The sequence below is a fragment of the Chaetodon trifascialis genome, chromosome 9 (assembly GCF_039877785.1).
Source record: "Chaetodon trifascialis isolate fChaTrf1 chromosome 9, fChaTrf1.hap1, whole genome shotgun sequence".
NCBI lineage: Eukaryota > Metazoa > Chordata > Actinopteri > Chaetodontiformes > Chaetodontidae > Chaetodon > Chaetodon trifascialis.
Genome location: NC_092064.1, coordinates 989,915 through 1,011,397, shown reverse-complemented (window position 1 = coordinate 1,011,397; position 21,483 = coordinate 989,915). Strand labels below are relative to the sequence as shown.

The 21,483-nt window shown below is 42.3% G+C and overlaps 1 protein-coding gene across 6 annotated transcripts in view; it reads left to right on the top strand.

Annotated features, from left to right (window-relative positions):
- Nucleotides 1-21,483, top strand: part of cuedc1b (CUE domain containing 1b) — a 71,899-nt gene that overhangs the window by 29,162 nt on the left and 21,254 nt on the right. For 2 of the 6 annotated variants that reach the window (XM_070970177.1, XM_070970176.1), the window contains exons 5-9: nt 3,905-3,970; nt 4,207-4,287; nt 4,386-4,479; nt 4,996-5,054; nt 14,645-14,714. In XM_070970177.1, the coding sequence (XP_070826278.1) occupies nt 3,905-3,970; nt 4,207-4,287; nt 4,386-4,479; nt 4,996-5,054; nt 14,645-14,714 (370 nt within the window). Of the gene's footprint in view, nt 1-3,904; nt 3,971-4,206; nt 4,288-4,385; nt 4,480-4,995; nt 5,055-9,379; nt 9,681-14,644; nt 14,715-21,483 lie in introns of those variants that run through there. The other 4 variants (XM_070970174.1, XM_070970172.1, XM_070970173.1 and 1 more) reach the window with 4 other exon arrangements.

The following is a 21,483-nucleotide window of genomic DNA, read 5'->3' as shown; positions in this document are numbered from 1 at the left end:
CTCCATAAAGATTTTGACCAAAAAATTGTTTACAATCTTGATGTCGCAGACAGTCACTTCCGTCGGTCTGTCTCACTGTCCTGGCCATCTCTTGGGGTAGTTGAAGTTTGTTGAATACACTGTGCATCAGAATCTTCAGTCCAAAAGTTGTTGGCTGCTGCAGGAAGTGTTTGCAAATCTAATAATAGTAATAAGTGGACAGGCTCAAAATCAGTAACATATCAGTATCAGTATCACAAATTCTGGTGAGATGCTGAGCCTCTTATTGTGCATGTGCCGCCATCTTGATTCAGCAAAACACTCTAAGCAAAGCAGGGAGCAAGCAGAAGATGCATCTGCTCTGTTGGAGAGCAAGAAGTAGACGTATTCCCAATCATGGTGTGAAGATATGTACCCAGATTTATGATGATCAGGCAGTTCATGAACAGGTTATGGCCATTTTCCTGCTAAGCCCTAAGTTTTTTGGTGGCTATTTTTTTCAGCCATTCTTGCTCTTTTATAATCAAAATGTGTATCTCAGTCCCACAATGCTGTATACCCATTTTGGAACTAATACACTCAAAATCCCTTTTATCTACATTACTCTGGACACTTCTGGACCAAGAGGCTTTTTTGTAGAGCACATTGAAACCAGCACAACACATTAGGGTTCGGGCCCTCTGGGCTTGAACTGTAAAAATAAACAGCATGGGCTCTATTTTCGATTCAACCACCGGCGCGGCGCAAAGTCAGGTCCGCTTCGCCAATGGGGCGTGGCGGTGCAGACTTTGGTATTTTCGTGAACTGGAACTCTTTTACAAAACTCTTTTGCACAGCATCGACAGAACCATTCATCTCGGCTATAAGTCTCTCCACGTTGTGGAGTTTTGCCCCAAAGCCATCGAGAGTACTTATCTTGGTGTTAATGGTGGTGATAGTTGTATGGAGTGACTGTAGCCCCCTTAGCACCGCAGCAAAGTCAGTCCGTGGGCTAGCTTCATCGTTAGCATCATCGGCTACCGCAGTATTTGTAGTTTTAGGTTTCTGAGAACCATGGGATCTGGAGCTGCTCTGACAGTCTTTAAGTGTTGTTTGTTTAGACATCTTTTAGAACTAGTTAGAAGTGTTAATGATTAGGACTTTGTAAACTTTTAGCAGAGTTGCGAGGAGCACACACTCTAAGCTGCCATCTTGGTTTGTGGCTCCACAGCGGCCCCAGCACTTCAACTCATATTAATGCAGTTTTTTTTTTTTTTTTTGAATGAATGAATGAAGTCTTTTATTTCGAGCATGGTCATGGATATGAAGCATGAGACAACAATGAATAAAGTAACAATAATAATAATGAATAAGGCAATAGATAAAGAAATAAAGAAAACAAAACAAAAAAAATAAAAACAAAAAGAACAAACGTCCAGCATGCTCGAAAAGGAGTAGGAAGAAGTAAAAAACTTATTTAATCCTACCCCATCCCTATTTTGTTATTATTATAATTTTTATCATAGTGAATTCGTTCTATACATTCATACATGCATATTTAAATATATAAATAGTTAGATATGTCGGTATCTACATATTATGATTTATTAAACCAAGTTTTATATAGATATCAATATAGTAACATAGTAATAGTGGATAGTAAATAGTAATAAAATAGTAATGGTGTAGCTATAATAGTAATAGTAATTTCATTCATTTATAGTTTTTTGTGCCTAGACGTAGCCAAGAATGCAAGGACAGGCAAAAGGTATACATATATATATCTCCATATCCACATAGACATATACGTAAAAAACCCCCCATAAATATCCATATATATACATAGTCAGATATATAGATATCTATATATAATTTCTTACACAAAGTTTTATATAAGTATCAAAATAGTGATATAGCAACAGGGCAAAAAAAAGGTATACATATACATTTCTCTATATACATATATATAAAACAAGTAAATATAGAAATAGTTAGATATATAGATATTTACATATAATTTCTTAAATAAAGTTTTATATAGATATCACAACAGCAGTATAGCAATATACAGTACAATAAATACACACACACACACACACACACACACACACACACACATATGTATATATATATATATATATATATATATAATTATTATTTCCCCTCTTTCCTATATTTTGTAAAGACCATTTGCTTATATTTGTTTTTAAACTGTTTGATGCCTGGACATTGCTTTAAATCCTCACTAAGTCTGTTCCATAGTCGTACTCCGTTGTTTGTTATGCAAAATCTTTTCATTGTAGTTCGACATCTCTGTTATTGGTATTAACAACTACTCTTAATAGCTGCTAGTGCCCTGTGTCTATTGGGGTAATAAGACTGTCAGTGAGGGTCCCAGGCCTTACTGATGAGACCTGCTGCAGATAGGAAGATGATGTTCTTGTGGCAATGAGGCTTTGCTCCTAATGGTGTTTCCCCAGATTTGCGGGCGACCTCCTCTCAGGCAAGAATTGATCCACCTGCAGGTGGAGTCAGGCACATTTATCTGGGAGAGCTTGTCTTGCAGCATAGGCAGCATGATGGTGTTCGAAGAGGAGCTAAAGTCTACAAACAGGATCCTGGCATTGGTTCCCATGGGACCCAGGAGTTGGAGGAAGAAGTGGAGGGCTATGTTGGCTGTATCATGTATAGACCTGTTGGCTCTGTATTTGCACTAAGGGGAGACGAGGAGTGGGTCTGATGGTTTTGAGGTGCGACAGTACAAAATGCTCAAATGACTTCATTACCACAGAGGTCAGGGCAATGGGTCTGTAGTCATTAAGTCCTGTGGTCCTTGGTTTTTTTGGAGATGGGGATGGTGGTGGAGGCCTTGAAGTAGCATGGTTGCAGCAGATCAGTATCTTCAACAGTCTATTGTCCATTTTGACAGTAGGCAAAGGCCCAGGCCCCCGGGAGAGGTGGACCTGAATGGAGTCACTGGGAGTGGTGTTAGAACTGTCCTATAATAATAATAATAATAATAATAATAATAATAATAATAATACATTGTTCTTACTGAGGGTGCTCAAAAATGCTTCACAGAAATAAATAACAATACTAATTATAATATTGTCTTCAAAACGACATAAGAACCCCCTTGGGTTGTTGGTCAAGTCATTAGTGGATTGGAGGGCTTTAGGTACAGTCCAGCCAGCCTGTCCACTTTCCAGTCTACATACAAGATATTGACATTGATTTTCTAATTTAAATACATTTCCAAATATGGTCTTGCATTAGTTTAAAATGTGATTTAGGATAAAGATTCAACTTTTCTCTTTTTATATTTAAGCTCTTTTTACGTTTAGCTGGGTTAATAGTTATGGGTTGCTGTTGTTTTGTTATTGTACATTTCTTTACTTTTCTTTACTTGGAGAAAAAATAATTACATGTCTCCATTTGTTACATCCCTCAGCTTATGATCAAGACACTCACTTGCATTGTTTTACTAGGCTTTTCAGGCATTTCATAATGGATGGACTTCTTCGAGTACTAAATTCTTTAATCACATTATTCATTTACTCTCAGAAATATGAATATAATTAGTGTGAAAACATGAATTTCTTGCATTAAAAACTCAATTCTGAGACAAAAGTAAAACTGACTCAAACAATTCAGATTTTTTTTTCTTTTGCACTTAACCTGTACCTGTGTCAGCAATGGAAATAATACCTTTTCAGCCTTCTGAAATTTAGGCTTTGCTGAGACAAGCTAGAAATGATGAGGCTGGTGATAAGCATTCCCTTGGCTGTTCTGGTGCACCAATGGAAAGCCTAAAATGGTTTCCCCCTCTCATCAGACACCAGCCAAGATGAATTGATGTGGGTTTTGAAATTTGGGCATTATACCATAGTTCATCACATTTTGGTTTCTCTCGCTAATAGTCAAAACATCTGCTCTCTGTTTTTAGATCGGTTGAAGTATGAATCAAAGAAATCAAAGTCCAGTCATCCATCTGGCATGGAGAATACAGCAGGTAGATATCACTCATCAAGCTTTCTCTCCTTAGTGTTTTTTGTGTCTTTGCACACTGAATTCTACCTAATACTGGTCTGAATTTGTCTCTGTATTGGCTGTTATTTTTGTTGGCTGTTTCAAGCATTTGTGCTACAGACCTCATACTACAAATACTTGTGATTCTATAGGTTATGTATTTGATGTGTGCAAGTAAATAAGTGTACATTGTGGTAGTGTTGCCGTGTCTGTGTGCAGGAGAACAGTACTCTGCTGCTTCAGTGGAGGCCATCTCAGATGACGCCCTATTCAGAGACAGACTCAAACACATGGGAAAGTGTAAGTGTCCTGATTTACAATACTACTGCTGTGTCACAAATAACTGCATTGTCATTCTGTACTGGAGTTAATGACTTCGAATGTTTTCTCACCTTCAGCAACGAGAAAGAAACTGTTTGAAATTGCCAGAACGTTCTCAGAAACGACGAAGAAGGCAAAGTCAAAAAAGAGGATGCTCCTGAGGCACCATTCGTATCCTTCATTCCTACTTCACCTTTGTCACATTATCTGGCAAATATACCTTTTTTCCCTAAGGTATTAAAATAGCCAAATCTTATTTGCGTATCATGATCTTATGTGATTTAGGAAGTGGATGTGCTTTCATTCAGCAAAAAAAAACAAACATTTTGTTTCATTAACACCAAGTGATTCAGCTGTCACCTTCTTGTCCTCCATGAGTAAAACAACCAGAGACCTAGCATTTGTACTATTCTGTCTTAGTCCTGTTTGTTTCTTTACTGCTGGTGGACCAAGTGAAATCCATATGGAGGAAAACAAAATAATTTCCTCAGTTGATGCATTTACACCCAACATAAAGTTCTTCCATACTACCATCAACATCATTATTGTTGAGGTGCTTCTCAGATCATCAGCCATGTATCAGCATCCATAACTGTGATTTTATTGTCCACTTCCATGACTCAATTAGGACACTGATCAGGCTTGCAAGGCTGGAGTTTTGGTGTTCTTAACTTAACTCCTCTCCAGATTGGGCACAGCCAACTCCAGAGCCAATCTTCTTGATGATATAGATGGAAACCCCTGTGGTAAGAAATACATGTCACCCACATAAAACACATAAAACATTTTGTTTTTTTCATTATGTCACAGAGAAGTAATTTTTAACTGGGCTATCTTCAGGATCCAAAGATTCCATCAGATATCAGGCTCACACATAGTCCAACCTAACACCCCTTCAGTATTTCTCCATTCTGCCTGTCAGTGGATTTAAACTTAGGATCCTCTTATTGTGAGGATGCAGAGCTCACCACTGAGCTATGCTTCAGTTTCAATTCACAAAATGAAAGTTAATACAACTTAAGTGCACCTGCGTATATCTCAATAAAATAAAGAGCTTTGCAGCAAGTTAGATAATACTTGATGAAGCTGGTCCAGAAATGGTCAGTCAGGCTCTAACAAGTTGTTGTTAGGAGTTGTTAGTTAGGAGTTGGCAGTTGATCAGTAAGTGTTTCTGTCATTATTTCTGGCTCACACTAGGAGCTAGGCTGTTAGCAGACTTTGTTGTTATTGTTGTTATCGTTGTCATGGAGCACTTGCTCTCACTCTCTGAATTTCGGTTGTTGGGTCAGCTGACGCGGATCACAGCCTCTATCTGTCGCCAGCTGACGAAATCCTGAAGGGCCGAGTTCAGCCATGGTGACGCGCTGTGAGGGGGCACAGCTGTGGCACTTCCTATATTTAACACACAGGCTGCGCTGATGCGTCAACCCTTTTGTGTGAAGACCCTTTGGGTAAAGACCTGTGAGTCTACTTGCGTGAGTCCACTGAGAAGGGGCACAGGTAACCACCATTACTCTTACACTACTCCCGCTGCCTTTCTGTGCACACACACCATGTGCTACTAATAAATTCCAGGACATGCGAAAAAGCACATTGGCCATAAAAGGTGACACAATCCTGAGAACCATTACCCACTCAGAAAAACCTCAGCTACTCTCTCTGCTTTTTCATTTGCCCTATGGAATTGCCAGTCTGCTGTAACCAAAACCAAATTTATCCAAGCACTTGTAAAGCTACATCAAATTCAGGTCCTAGCCCTTACTGAATCCTGGATCCGTCCAGAGAACGCAGCCACACCAGCTGCGCTTTCAGCTTACTCTACTTTCTCCCACACACGTTATCCTGATGGACGTGCATGTGGCATGGTGCACTCATTTCCTAAAGCTTTGAAATTCACCAAGCTTACTCCTCCAAGCAACAGCTCCTCCTTCAAATATTATGCAATCATTGTTACTACGGCCACTAAGCTGCATATATTGGTTGTATATCGCCCACCTGGGCTACTGGGGAACTTTATAGCTGAACTGGACGTGCTACACTCAGCCATTCCTGAAGATGGCACCCCACTGATTGTCATGGGTGGCATGAATATTCATCTTAACAAACCCCATGCGGTCGACTTCCTTTCGCTGCTGTCCTCATTTGACCTCAATCAGGTAGGATTACAAGTACCTGGGGGTACATATTGACAATAAACTGGATTTGGCAAAGAACACTGATGCTCTCTACAGGAAGGGCCAGAGTTGTCTCTGTTTTCTGAGGTGACTGAGGTCCTTCAACATCTGCTGGACTATGCTCAGGATTTTCTATGAGTCTTTACAGTGTTTCCTCTAGGATTTTTTTCAGCAGCAGGGGCAGGCTCTCCAGGGAGCCGTGGCGGCGTAAACAAATGACACTTTACTGCAGATTTTATTTTTACAACCTATTCATTGAATGGCCAGTTGAAAATTGCTTTTTAAAGGCTGAATGTGTGTGTGTGTGTGTGTGCAAGCGCGTGCCACACATCATGTACTTGACCAATCACATGCGCCTTGAACGAAAAAATAAAAGTCAAGAAAAAAAAATCCCTAAAGCATCTCCGCTCCGATCGTTCACTTCAAAGAGCTGGCTCTAAGATCCGTTTCGTTCGCGACCAACACATCACTTCTGACTACCATCATCTTCATCAGCTGTCTTTCTCTTCTTAGAGAAATATTTGAACAAGCTCATCTGAAAATGCATGGCATGTTGTGCAGATATTAGCTTAATACTATCAATTAGTTTACTCACGTGAGCAACATTGAGTTTTCACCGGGCCCAATTAGCTTAAGCTACCGATATGTTATGTAACGTCAGCTGGCCATCAGTATTTTGCGAACAAAAGCTAATAAATCTACTTTTTCTCCAGTAAGTCGCTGCCCTATTTTCCAAGATGACACTCCTGACTGTCTGACCTGGTGCCTGAGTGCTTGATGTGATGTCACTTTCAAGGCCACGCTCTCGCGAGTAACTAACGTTGGACTCTGCTGTGAAGGTGGAGACAGGTGGCGGGGGTGTATTTGCGACAATAAAAAAAAAGAAAGAAATTTGAAGAAGCGGCGGCTAGGATTTAGGAATGGCAGTGTGCCGCTCCTAAATGAATGTAGAGGAAACACTGCTTTACACTGTTGCATGCTGGGGCAGCAGGCTGAGGATGGTGGATGCCAACAAACTCAACAAACTGATCCGCAGGGCCAGTGACGTGGGGATTGAGTGTGACGGTGGTGTCAGAGAGGAGGATGCTGACTAAGCTATGGACTATCTTAGACAATGTCTCACACCCACTTCATGATGTGATGACCAGGCGCAGGAGTACGTTCAGTGAGAGACTCATCCCACCAAAACTCAAGACTGAACGCCACAGGAAATCATTCCTGCCTGTGGCCCTCAACCTGTACAACTCCTCCCTCTGAATGGCCCTTGGACTTTTCACTGCCTGATACCATATTGATACATATTTCCAAATTTAATTTTGCACATCCTTTGTTCATCCTTCTGTATATATTTTTTTCTCAGTACCATATTTTCCGGACTGTAAGTCGCTCCGGAGTATAAGTCGCATCAGTGAAAAAATGCGTCATGAAGAGGAAAATCCAGTGCTCATGCATTGGGCGTGAGACACACGTATTTCAACCCATTAACATGCTCACATGCCACACCTTGTATTTGTAAATACTAATGATAAAATTAATAAGAAATTATAAATAATAAATTAAATTAATAATAAATTACCGGGATAACAGCCACCAAATTATGCCACTATTTTTTATAACAGTGGAAAAGGTCTCTAGAAAAAAGCCCCCCCCCCAACCCATTTGTTGACTCGATTCTCCAGCTCTGGCCATTGTTCTTTGAGCCCGCAATTAGATTAGCTTTCTTTGTTTTTTCCTTTGCAGTAAGAGAAACCTCTGCTTTTCGCCAGTCCCTCACAAGTTTCTCACTCACTCCAAACTTTCTTTCTGCTGCACGATTACCGTTTTCGGCTGCATAGATATTACCTGTAGTTTGTAACCTGCAGTATAGGATGTTCTTTTTGGGGGCATTTTGTTTGTGTTCAGTCTTCTCAGTTGTCTTTTTTTCCCAGGTAATTTGTGGTGCAGGAGTGGTACAGGTTCACCATATAGTTGTCACAAGCCTAGAGCGCCCTCAAGCAGCTGTAGACGGTAATCCGTAAACTGTGACCTCACCTGACTATAAGTCGCAGGACCAGCCAAACTATGAAAAAAGTGCGACTTATAGTCCGGAAAACACGGTATATATATTTTGTTGTATATTTTGTTAGATATATATATATTCTCAGTATAGTTTTTTATATATATATTTTCTTTCTCTTTTCTTTCCTTTCTAATTTCATTCTTGTATGGAGCACCTGCAACAAAAACAATTTCAATAAAGGAATTCTGATTCAGATTCTGACAAAGTGGGCAAAATTCTCGACTTAATTACGATGTGAAACTGCTGCACGGCTAAGCTAAGTATCACCCCCTTACATGTATCAGACCACTTCTTTATTGAATTTTCTCTGTCCTTACCAGAGCATCCTCAAACTCTGCCGCAAATGGTCTCCTTCAGACGAATCTTTCGGTCCCTCACACTGGCTCAACTCTCTGGTGAGGTCTGGGCAAACATCCCTCCTCACAGTGTCTTCTCCTCACTCCCTGTGAATGAGGCAACAGACACACTGCTCTTCGCTATCCGTCTCTTTAAACAATCTATGCCCACTCTCATCCAAACTTGCTCATAAAACCACCACCAGTCCATGGCTCACTGGTGTCATCAGAGAGCAACAGGTGGTGCTCAGAGCAGCCGAGAGAATGGAGAATGGAGACCAGAGATCCCTCTGACCTGAGAGGCTATCAGACTATTTTCTGCTTTTAACTCACTACTCATCCCTCCACGGCCTCCACCCCCAATTTGCTCACAGGTGATCACTTCACTTCTTTCTTCACTGATAAGTTTTCGACCATCAGCAACCTGTTCTCTGAGCCTGACCAACTCAGTAGGATAACACCAGCCAATGGAGCCTCACTCTCCACATTTTCCCATGTAACAGAGGAGCAAGTCTCCAACCTTCTGCTCCACTCTCACCCCACTACCTGTGCACTGGACCCTATACCCCCCAACATCCTGCAGGCCATCTTGCCCACACCTATCCCTGCTGTCACCCACATGATCAACTCCTCACTGACAACGGGTAATTCCTTTCTGATAACAACCTGCATGATCCCAGCCAATCCGGTTTCAAATGCAGACACTCTACGGAGGCTGCGCTCTTATCTGTAGTGGAAACACTACGATCAGCTAGGGCTACTGGTCAATCCTCTGTTCTGCTATTGCTTGACCTATAGGCTGCCTTTGACATGGTTAACCACCAAATTCTCCTTTGCAGACACACACTGAGCTCGGCTCCGTTTTCAGTATACACCACTGCACTTGGTGCAGTCATCCGCTCACATAGCTTTTCGTACCATTCATATGCTGACGATACCCAGCTCCTCCTTTCATTCCTGCCAGATGACCTCACTGTCTCGCCATGGATATCGGCATGTCTTGCCCTTATCTTGGTGAAGATGAAGGAGCGACACCTTCAGCTTAACCTGTAAAAAACTGAGCTCCTTGTCATCCCTGCCAGTTCCTCTATACAACAACAGATCAGTATTCAGCTTGACTCAGCTCTGCTCACTCCCACAAAATCTGCCAGAAACTTGGGTGTCATGATTGATGACCAACTAACTTTTAAACATCATGCAACCTCTGTTGCTCGGTCATGTCAATTTGCCCTCTACAACATCAGGAAGATCAGACCCTACCTGTCTGAGCATGCTGGTACTATCACGCCTCAACTATTATGAGTCCTTACTGGCAGGGCTCCCAGCATGCTCGCTTAAACCCTTGCTGATGATACAGAATGCAGCAGCGCGCTTGGTCTTTAACCAGCCCAAATGAGCACGTCACTCTGCTGTTCATACCCCTCCACTGGCTCCAAGTTGCTGGCCGCATCAAGAATAAGTCCTTGATGCTTGCCTACAAAATTGCCACCAAAACTGCTCCGACCTACCTGAACTCCCTCATTCAGGTTTATGCTCCCTTCTACGCTCTGCCCAGGAATGGCACCTGGTGTTGCCAGCTCAAAAAGGCCTTAAGTCTCTAGCTAGACTCTTTCCTTCTGTGTTCCCTGGTGGTGGAACATTACCAAACTCCATTTGTTCTGCAGAGTCTCTTTTGATCTTTAGAAAAAGGCTAAAGACCAATTTAACTAACTGTCCGAGCCTTGTCTGTTCTGGTTTTGTGCTGGCCCAATCACAAGAAGTCACGTTAATTGATTGAGTCAGGAGTATTTTGTCATTGCTTATTGTTCCGGACCTCTGACCTTGAATAAAAATCAGATGCGGGCATTTGAGTGACAAGTTTAAGAACCCCTTCTCCAGGTCATGTCTAAAGATATGTGGTTACCACTGATTTGTTTTACCCGGCAAACTTGACATGTAAACTTTAAGAGCAACATTTGACTGTACCAACGGTTTCAAGCTCACATTTGAAATTCAGTGTTTTCTTGTCCTATCTATAGAGTGTTGGATATAAAAATGAATACACACAGATATTCTGATTCTGTCAATGGTGGTAGCTGCAAGTGTTCTTGAAAACAGTGCAGACACATCTTCAACAAACAGGCTAGATTAGTAGATTAGGATATTTACCTTTTTTAGTCCTACCCAATATGGGAAAGTACAATATATGACTGTCAAGCTATATGTTACATATCTGCATATTTTCATTAGCATGCACAGCCTGCAGTAGTTTCATCAAAGGTTTGTAAGGTTAGTTATATGCAGACACCTGTGTTATTTTCAAATATCCCAGCATACCTTATTACTGTATCACTGCCCAACCCTACTAAAAAGACAAATCAAAACCCCATAAGACTGCAAAAAACCTTGATGAAGATTTAGCAGTCTCTTGGCAACACCTTCACAAATATGACCTTCATGGAAGAGTAATTGAAGAAAACTTTTCCTGCTTCCTCACCACAAAATTCAGCATCAGAAGCTTGCGAAGCGTGACACATTTTGGAAACAAGTCCTGTGGATAGTTGAAGTTAAAATACAACTTTAGTCAACAATGAGCAATGGTATGTTTGGAGAAAAAATGCTACAAAATATCATGAAAAGAATACCTCTCTAACTGTTAAGCATGGCACGATCATGCTTTGGGCTTGTATTGCAGCCAGTGGCATGGACAACATTTCACCAGTAAAGGGAAGGATTGATTCAGTTAAACATCAACAAATTCTGGAAAGAAACATTCACACAGTCTGTAAAAATGCTGAAGATGAAAAGTGGATGGCTTCTACAACAAAATAATGGTCCTAAACACACTTCAAAATCCACAATGGACTACCTCAAGAGGTGCAAGCTTAAGGTCTTGCCATGGTCCTCACAACCCTCAAGATTCAAGATGGCGGCCCCAAGCTGAGAGACTTCTGATTCTGATTTGTTCTGATCCTGGGAGGATACAAAACTTTTTTGTTGTCATTTTTTACTCATTTCTTGCTGCTTTTTTTTTTTTTTTTTTTTTTTACATTCAAAAACTGGAAAACAATGTCAAACATCCTGGAGCATCTGGAAGAATATATTGACAAGTATTTCAACAGAGTCTGTACCAGGACAGCAAAAACGACACGATAGCAGTTAAAGCCAGCTTCACTCCAAACAGCAACACCATCCATGTCCCAAAAACCACCATGCTGCACAGAGGTAACCAACTCATCTTCATTGAAAATAAACTTTATGTACTTGACACCAAAGACGCACTCATCAAAGTACTGCGCAGGTACTGCACAGGAAGTTTTAGGCACTATGCCAAAATTTGGAATTCATTCAGGAGCAAATAAGATAAGATATACCTTTATTAGTCCTACAGTGGAGAAATTTCAGATAGATTCAAGGAGACACTCTCACCAAGGAAAGCAAATCCCTACTTCTGTCAACATGCTCACCACCCAGCTCACCTCAGTTCAGTCGCCTTGTCATAATTGGTGGCAACTTTAACACAGTCTTTGGCCCTTCAGTAGACAAAATTAACATTTCAAATGATTAGCGTATCTGGCCATTCACAGAAACAAAACAGTTCATGAGCAATCTTGGTCTTTGTGACAGTTGGTCGTTGAAGCACCCAGCTGCAAGAAAATATTCATAATTCTCAGTGGCTCACCACTTATATTCATGCCTTGACTTCTTCCTCATTAGCAATTTAATTATATCTAATATTTTAGACTCAAAAATCCATCCAATCATTGTAAGGAAAAAATAAAAAGAATAGCCTCCTTATAGAGTGGATGTAGCATTCTGCTGCTGGGTTGTCAGTGATTGTTGTCAACTTGGCATATATCCTCCTCTCACCCACCTTCTCAATGTTGTCCAGAGGACAGTCCAGGACAGATCCAGCTCCCCTGACCAATTTGGTCAACGCCAGCAGACCACTGCATAAAACATTGCAGATGCCACCACACAATCATAAAATGTTTTTCACAGTATCCTACACACTCCAAAGGACCCCAGTCTTCTTAGCAGGTGGAGACGACTTTGACCCTTCCTGTACAGGACATCGGTGTTGTTAGTCCAGTCCAGTTGTTGTTGAGGTGAACAACAACTGGACCACAATCTCAATGTCCAAACTCTGAATGTTCACTGGTGTAGTCTGTGGTATCTTCCTGCAGAAATCTGTCACCATCTCCTTTGTCTTGCTGGCATTATGTGCAGGTGGTTCAGTGTTGTCCCCTGTGGAGCCCATGTGCTGCAAACCACCACATCAGACACGCAGATGTGAAGCCTCAAATACACATTTCTGTTATTCAGGTAGTTGATGGTCCATGCAGCAAGGTGACAGTCTAATCCAGCTTCTTCCAGCTTTCACATGAACAGTAATGGCTGGATTGTGTTGAAAGCACCGGAGAAATCAAAAAACATGACCCTCGTAGTGCTAGGTAGATGACTGCATCTTCCACACCAATGCCTGGTGGGTACACAAACTGTAGGAGGTAGAATCAAATCTGTTGAAAAACAGGTTCAGTTAATTTGCCCATTCTGGGTCTCCAGATTCAGGGCCCCTCCCTTGTTCACTGCTTTGGCCTTAGATGTTGGTGTTGTTCCCTTGAAGGCGCTCCTCCAGCTGTCGCCTCTCCTAATCTCCTTTCTCAGATTACTCTGCACCCTGCTCAGCTCATTTTTGTCCTCAGATCTAAACTCTCTTCTTCTCATTCAACAGGCTTTTCAGTTCTGGGGACACCCAGGGTTTGTTATTTGGGAAATACCATACCTTCTTTGTAGGCAGTGTTTTCCACACAGAAATTAATGTAGTCTGTAATGCCAGTGACAGTTGTCAAACTCTCAGTGTCCTTCCTGTGTGGACTGCACAGCTACTTCCCAGTCAGTGGTGTCACAGCAGTCCCTCAGTGCCGTGCTGGACTCCTCTGACCATCTTATCACATACCTGACAGTAGGCAGTTGTCTATTCATCAAACAATGCTCACTCTCCCATCCACTCTCAGCAGTTGAAAATTGTCCAGCATAACACGCGAGTCCTGCATGATCTTTGTTAGGCAAGTTTCAGTGAAACACGTGAGGCTACACTCCTTGTACTCCCTCTGTAGTCTGGTTAGCACCGTTAGCTCTTCCATCTTAGGATAACAACTTCAAAACAAAACTCCTGGATGTGGTTTGTTATGCTTTATTATTTGTGTGAACATGCCTGCTGTGTTCTCAATAAAATTAGTAAGGGGGGATGTTTTTTGTTTGTTTGTATAAATTGACTCTTACTGTCCATCTGAATGTATTCCCAGGCTGGATTAATGTGCAGGTTTATAGATTTGGGCTGAATTCTCATGTGAAAAGTTGTGCCTTAGAGCATCTTGAGAGCTAAATGGTTACGGTGCATGCCAGCCTTTGTTGTATGTCATACCTGTCTCTTTATCCCGTTTCGGGTCATCTTCTGTCTCTGCTAAAAGAAGTTGTCCCTAGTGTAGGAAATAGTTCTCATATTGTACATGCTCTTCTATTTTCCAATGTATGTAGATGAAGATGGGCAGTACAACAGCATCAAATGACACTGACCACAAAACGCTGCTGTGTATAAGAAGATAATTCAAACAATAAAATTAAATGATGACAGAAAGTTTTATCCATCTCCCTTGCTCAGTTGTACTGTGGGTAGGAAGCACCGTCTGTCAACCCCTTTCAGGATTTTATTATTTTTTACTTATTACTTTTTTATTGGAGATGCACATATAACCATTTTCATATGTTTTTATGTCTGTGTCCAGAGGAAGATGGTAAGCCTAGAAGAGCAAACCCTCAGGAAGAGACTGAACAACACAATGAGCCAATATCATGGTAAGATACTTCTCAGTCATTCCAAAGTGGGCTTCAAATGAGTCCTGTTACAACAACCATTTTGCATTTGGTGTACATAAATCAGCATGCAACATGATGGCAAAGTCGCCACGCAAACTTAATGGCCAACACAATGCTCACAGGCAAAGAGCACAGGCTACATCCAATTATATTTTAGAAGGGTGTTAAAGAATACAAATTCAATATTCCAACTATAAACTAAAGTAATATTCACCCACCACCCCCCCTCTGTGATGTGCTCCTAATTGACGCAATTTACCACAACATAATACTGCTTCTTGTCGGGGTTGTTACTCCATCAAATCTAAACAAACAGATGACTTTTCTCATTACACCCTCAGATCTTGTCATATTATCATTGTTTTAGACTTTTTCTTCAATGTCCGAGTAAGTGAACAGGAACAGCTAATAGCCAAATTAGCATGCTTCTAGTCACTAGAGCTGTCACTAGAGCTGTCCTATCTAGTCTGGTGCACATGAACTGATGAAGCCTGCTCGGATGAGAGGCGAAACGTCTTCCAAGACAATCTGACAAAGTCCAGTTGTGATCGATTGAATGCCCTGAAGCTTACAATGACCTGGATGAATGAGAATATTCACAGGCAAATTAGCATGACTTTTCATGATGCAGATGTGCAAAATGTAAACAAGAAGGCTATAGACTATATTCAATACTCAGATATTCAGTGACACCCTTAATACCTTGGAGTCAGTTTTCAACAGATTGGTTCTGCGATTTGGAATGAAGCTGACTGATGATCAACTAGTGTTATTTTTACCTCATGATCAGTCCATGATTTGATACCGATTGTCAGTAATCAAGGAGGCCGATAACCGATATTAGGAGCCGATATTCATTTGCAGTAAAAGTGGAAATATTGGTGTCAAAATTTTGAGTAATATGAACTCCAACACTTAACCTCATTTAAATGCCTATAAGAATATGTTTATTAAACAGCTTTTCAGATTTGCAACGTATTAAAGGTTTTTTTTTTTATTATCTTAGACCATAGACATCTTTGTTTCAAAATTTTAACAAAAAGTGCAGGGAGCTCCCAGGCTCAGCAGCATATCTTATGAAATTAAATGAAAAATTAAACAAATACATAGCTCCCAAAAGTTTTCTACAGTAAATAAGGTTTTCCAAAATTTCAATATAACTGAAATGATATTTCACCTTTCACTTGTCCTTGTTTAAAGTTTGAACAAAAGCAAAAAGTGCAGGGAGTTCCCAGGTTCAGCAGCATCTCTTATAAAGTTAATAAATAAATAAATAGTTTCCTGAAGTTTTATTAAGTAAATAACACAAAGTTAAGTAAAATTTGTACAGAAATGTGAGTCAAATCAATTAGTAGTCCCAATTGAGCAGCACCAGATTGTGGTGCTGCTCAGTTGAAACATATATCTGCTCTCTGAACCCACCTCTCACCACTGAAAAACAGGCAGAAACCTCAAGCAAAATAAGGCTCTGGGTGGGCGGCCATTCGAGAGGGACAGACAGAGGGAGAAAGACACAGAGAAGAGAGAGAGAGAGAGAGAGAGAGAGAGAGAGAGAGAGAGAGAGAGAGAGAGAGAGAGAGAGAGAGAGCAAGAGAGGGAGGGGTTGGGATGGACAGAAGCCATACACACATGGCTCAAGGAGCCTCCCAATGACAAGAATGGGACACCAACAAGGCAGACGACTGTCGTTGACACCCAAGGGTTGCACCCTACCCTGCCTCAATGGGGGATCGTTTGCCTCACAATAGGCAGACGACTGTCGTTGACACCCAAGGGTTGCACCCTACCCTCCCCCCTTAATGGGGGATCGTTTGCCTCACAATTGAGTGATACCATCCTTGGTTTTGGGGGTTGGCCTCACTTAGAGGATAAATACTTGAATCTAACACCATTTCATTAGACTAGAGCTGTCCTATCTAGTCTGATGCGCATGAACTGATGAAGCCTGCTTGGATGAGAGGCGACAAACTGACAGAGTCCAGTTGCGAATGATTGAATGCCCTGAAGAATAACAATGACAGCTCTAATAATAGACTTTTAGCTATATATATTGTAACGTCATGAGAGGTCACCAGGGCAGGCTTAGGCTGAGGCAGTGCAATAAACTGCAAAGTGTCAGGTTCAAAACAAGAGGGAGTTTTATTTTCCCCATTGCCCTTTCACCCAAACCTATCCCTCCCTACAGAGTGACCGGTTATTCTAAACTTAACCAGATTATCAAAAAAAAAAAAATAACACTACATGTCCCCTGGTGATGCCACACGTCACTCTCCCCAGGCCTGTTGTCCTCAACAGGGTGAATGAGGACCAGAAGGCATCACAATGGGACAGGGCATCTGCGTTTCCATGGTGCCGTCTGGGCTTATGAATGTCAGAGAAGTTATAAGGCTGGAGGCTTAGGAACTACCTAGTCACCCTGCTATTTGTCTCCTTGTTTATAGCCATCCACTGTAATGGAGTATGATCAGTCACCAGAGTGAACCTCCTTCCAAGCAGATAGTATTTCAGGGTTTCCAGGGCCCATTTTATGGCTAAGCATTCTTTCTCAACTGTGGCGTAGTTCTTCTCCCTTAGCAGCAGTTTTCGACTCAAGTAAAGGACTGGGTGTTCCTCAACTTCATTGACCTGGGACAGCACAGCGCCCAGACCCACCTCAGAGGCGTCCACCTGGACCAAAAATTCCCTATTGAAGTCAGGAGCCCTCTTCAGGTTGCTCAGTGCTTCTTCTGCCGCTGGAGTCCATTTCACCATCTGAGAGAGCTTTTTGGTCGTCAGCTCTGTGAAAGGGGCAGCTATCATAGAAAAACCAGGGATGAACTGTCGGTAATAATTCACAAGGCCCAAAAAGAATCTCACTTGCTTCTTTGTCGACCGTTTTGGCCAGTCCTGGATGGCATAGAGTTTTGCCTCCTGGGGTTTGATGAGACCTCGCCCGATGGTGTACCCCAAGTAGCTTGTTTCAATGAAGACCAGCTTACACTTCTTGGGATTCACTGTCAAGCCTGCTTGTCGGAGGGACTCCAGGACCTTTTGTACTGGAGGCAAGTAGCTTTCCCAGTCTGGGCTCTGAATGCCAACATCATCTAAATAGTCTTTATGAGGTTTAAGCCTCTGGGATCCGATATGGCTTTTGTTTCACAGTTTTTTTCCTGGCTGGGTGCGTATCTCATGTTCCACCAGGTGGGTACAGCCTGGGAGGGATTACAAGACATCCTGGTTGCCATCCACTAGCGCCTTTGCTGCTGCAGTTGATGAGGGGAGACGTATGGGCCAAACTGCACTTTGTCCCGGGTAGGTTCTTCAGGCTCTCTAGGGGGAAGACAACTGAACAAGGCCTCTCGGTCATGCCATTTCTTTAGGAGGTTAACATTGTAAATTTGCTCACCTTTCCTCTTCCCTGGTTGCCATACCTTGTAATTGACTTTCCCCGCCTTTTCCAGTACTTCAGAAGGTCCCTGCCAGGCAGCCAAGAGCTTGCAACACTAGGACTCTGTCATATGGTTGGAACTCTCTGGGTTGTGCTGCTCTGTTATAAGCTACACTCTGATCTAGTTGCGTTTTCTCCATGTGCTCCTTCACGATGGGAACCACAGCAGCCGTCCTGTCTCACATCGCCCCCACAAGTTCAGTCATGGTAGAGTGGGTACAGGGTTGCTCCTCCCAAGTTTCCTTGGCTATGTCCAGAAGACCCCGGGGTTTGTGGGAACACAACAAGTCAAAGTGCTAGAAACCTGTGGATGTCTGAGGAACTTTTCTTACCGCAAACAGGAGGTAGGGGAGAAGCTGGCTCCAATTCCATCCATCTTTGTTGATGGCCTTTCTCAGCATGGCTTTGAGAGTCTTGTTAAATCTCTCCACTAACCCATCCTGATGACTCTGGACGTAACTCCCTGATGACTCTGGACATAAAAGGGGTCCCTTGGTCTGTAAGAATCTCTTTTGGAATCCCTACTCGGCTGCTGAAGAGGAACAGTTCTTCTGCTATTTGGCACTCAGGGCAACTGCCGCAGTAGTTCTCTATTTCCTTGTGAACTCCTGGCCAAAAGAACTGTACTGGTACTGCTCTACTGCTTCTACTAACTCCATGGCTGTCATTAATTTCTGGTGACTGATTATCTTTTTGGCCTTGTAAGGCAGAGCTCTTAGATACTGGTCCATTACCAGGGTTTCTATAATGGCGGCGTGGCTTTTCTTGTCTGGTTCTAGCCGCTTTTTAGTTACTCAAATTAATTTGTGCATTTGGGAACTGGGAGTTAGCCAATTTTGGAAGGTCCAATTATGAAAACGTTGAGCGATGCTAAATTTGATCAGGCCTTGGTGGCTCAGAATCTCTTCTTTTAGCTAATCAAAGTCTTGAGCAATATAGGCCTCTAAATCTTGAAATGCTTTAAGGGCCTCACCCAATAGGAAAGGAGCCAAGAGTCCAACCCACTGTGCCTTCGGCCACCCCTCACGAGCTGCCGTAGCTTCAAAGGCATGAAGGTAAGCTTCCACATCATCTGTCACTCTGCAGCTCCTGTTCCTTTATTTGGTTAACCCTTATTTGCTGCTGTAATAAGGCTGCATTGGATTCTTGCTGCGCCCTCTGGGTCTCCAACAGGACCTGCATTAGTTGCTCCATCCCGGTTTGGTGGTCGTTTGTGTGAAGGCCTGAAAAAAAGTTGAGTCATGTCTTCCATATCTTCACCCCCAGTCATATGCACTTAGGCCCCACTGCCTGCATCCTCCATCATCTGTAATGTCATGAGAGGTCACCAGGGCAGGCTTAGGATGAGGCAGTGCAATAAACTGGAAAATCAGGCGAAGTGTCAGGTTCAAAACAAGAGGGAGTTTTATTTTCCAAGGTGTTGGTATAAAAGGTAACTCAGGTAAGTATTTCAAATCAAAACAATGTCCAAGATCCAACTTAAAGTTTCCCCACGGAGTGACCAGTTATTCTAAACTTAACCGGATTACCAAAAAAAAAAGTCCAACATAAAGTGTCCTTTTCCCTTTGAAGGTGGGTTCTTTCAACTTTCTTTCTCTCGCTCAGGGTTTCCCCACCACTTGGTTGTCCAGCTCCTTCCAGCCCCTTGCTCTCTGTCCTCCTGCTCTCTTTGTTCTGCCTTTGCTCAGGGTTTTTAGTCCTGCTTCAATCAGGTGGCTTAAGCACCTTCACCTGTCGGAGTGGTGAGGCTTCCTGGGAGATATATTGTGTGCCATGGCAGCCATTTTGTGATGTAGCCACTGCATTGTGGGAGATGTAGTGTGTGCCACGGCGGCCATTTTGTGATATGGCAGCTGCTCCTGTATGGGAATATAGTGTCCCTCCACTACATGTCCCCTGGTGATGCCACTGTATGTAGTATATGTGACCAGCCAAGAGAAAACCAGCAATAAGTCTCCCAGGGGGCATTTTGAGTTATTTACAGATTCCGAAAGTGTAGTTTCTAAGCTTACCAACAATGTCTAACACATGGACATCTGAAAATATTGGAAGAAGATGTCGCCGTTTGAATGTAGGCACTCCTCAAACTAGTTTAGTGAGAAATCCAGCCTGAAAGATTCTCACCTGCCAGGGGAACCAGGTAACACAGTGCTGCTCATTGCATCTCATTTGCATAAGTCCATCCCCGACTGGTCTAGCTATCAGTGACATCTGGTATCTGGTTAGTCTGCAGGACAGAAACTATTATAGTAGTTTGAACAATGGTTATCAAATGGAAATGGAAATTCTTTTGTTACAAAAAGCCCCTGAATAAAAATGAAAAACAAGAAAGGCAATATACTTAAGAGTTAGAAGGAGCAAATGTAGATACTTAGTTCTAATATTACATAAAATAAAATAAATTCTGTCACTCTTTGGTGGTGGTGGTGTGATGGATCAGTCTGTTGCTGAATGAGTCAAGTCAAGTAAACTTTATTGTCAATGCTGCTATATGTACAGGACATTAACAGAGACCAGCACTTGATGATTAAAAACTCCACGAGGGATGAACAGTGTCTACAAATCACCACAGCATCTTGACTCCAAGCATCCCTGATATAAACACAGCCCCCGCCGCCTCGGGTTCTACCTCCTTCAATGAGGGCTCTGTCTGCTCAGTAGCATGTTAGGCGGTCCAGCTTGATGGCAGAGTCCAGTATGCTGTTATTGAGCCATGTTTCCATAAAAACGAAAACACGGCACTCTTTCACGGTCTGCTGTTGTCCAAGGAGCGTACATTGGCGAGTAAGATAGATGGTATAGCTGGCTTGTGTGGATTCACCGCTAGCCTAGCCCGGACACCCCTGCGCCTTTCCCGCTTCCGCCTCCTCTTGCACTGCCTACGGCACTCTCTCTGTGAGTGCACTGCAGTAGTGGGGGTCGGTGTCGAAACCGGAGTAGGCCGAACAACTCCTTAGCGTGTGCCGGGTTCAGTGGTGTAGTCTAGTTTTTTGTAGTGAGTATACTGTCTATACTCATACTCACCCGTTCCAGAACAACACGTCAATAACCATCTTGGAGGAACACCTCATAAGCACCATCACGACCTTGTGTCTGATGCTGCTTCCTAACATGTTTATAACATAACCAGTCTTTCAGAATGCTCTCAAGATGTATACTGTAGGCTATGCATTATTATTATCATTGCATAGTGAATGTGATTCAGATTCAGATGTTTTTTTAGTACATGAATAAAACCAGGGATGCCTGCTCTTAAATTTCCTAGCCTGACTTTCACTCCACATGGCCAGCTAGGAACTCTCACCTGTCTCGTTAAGGAGA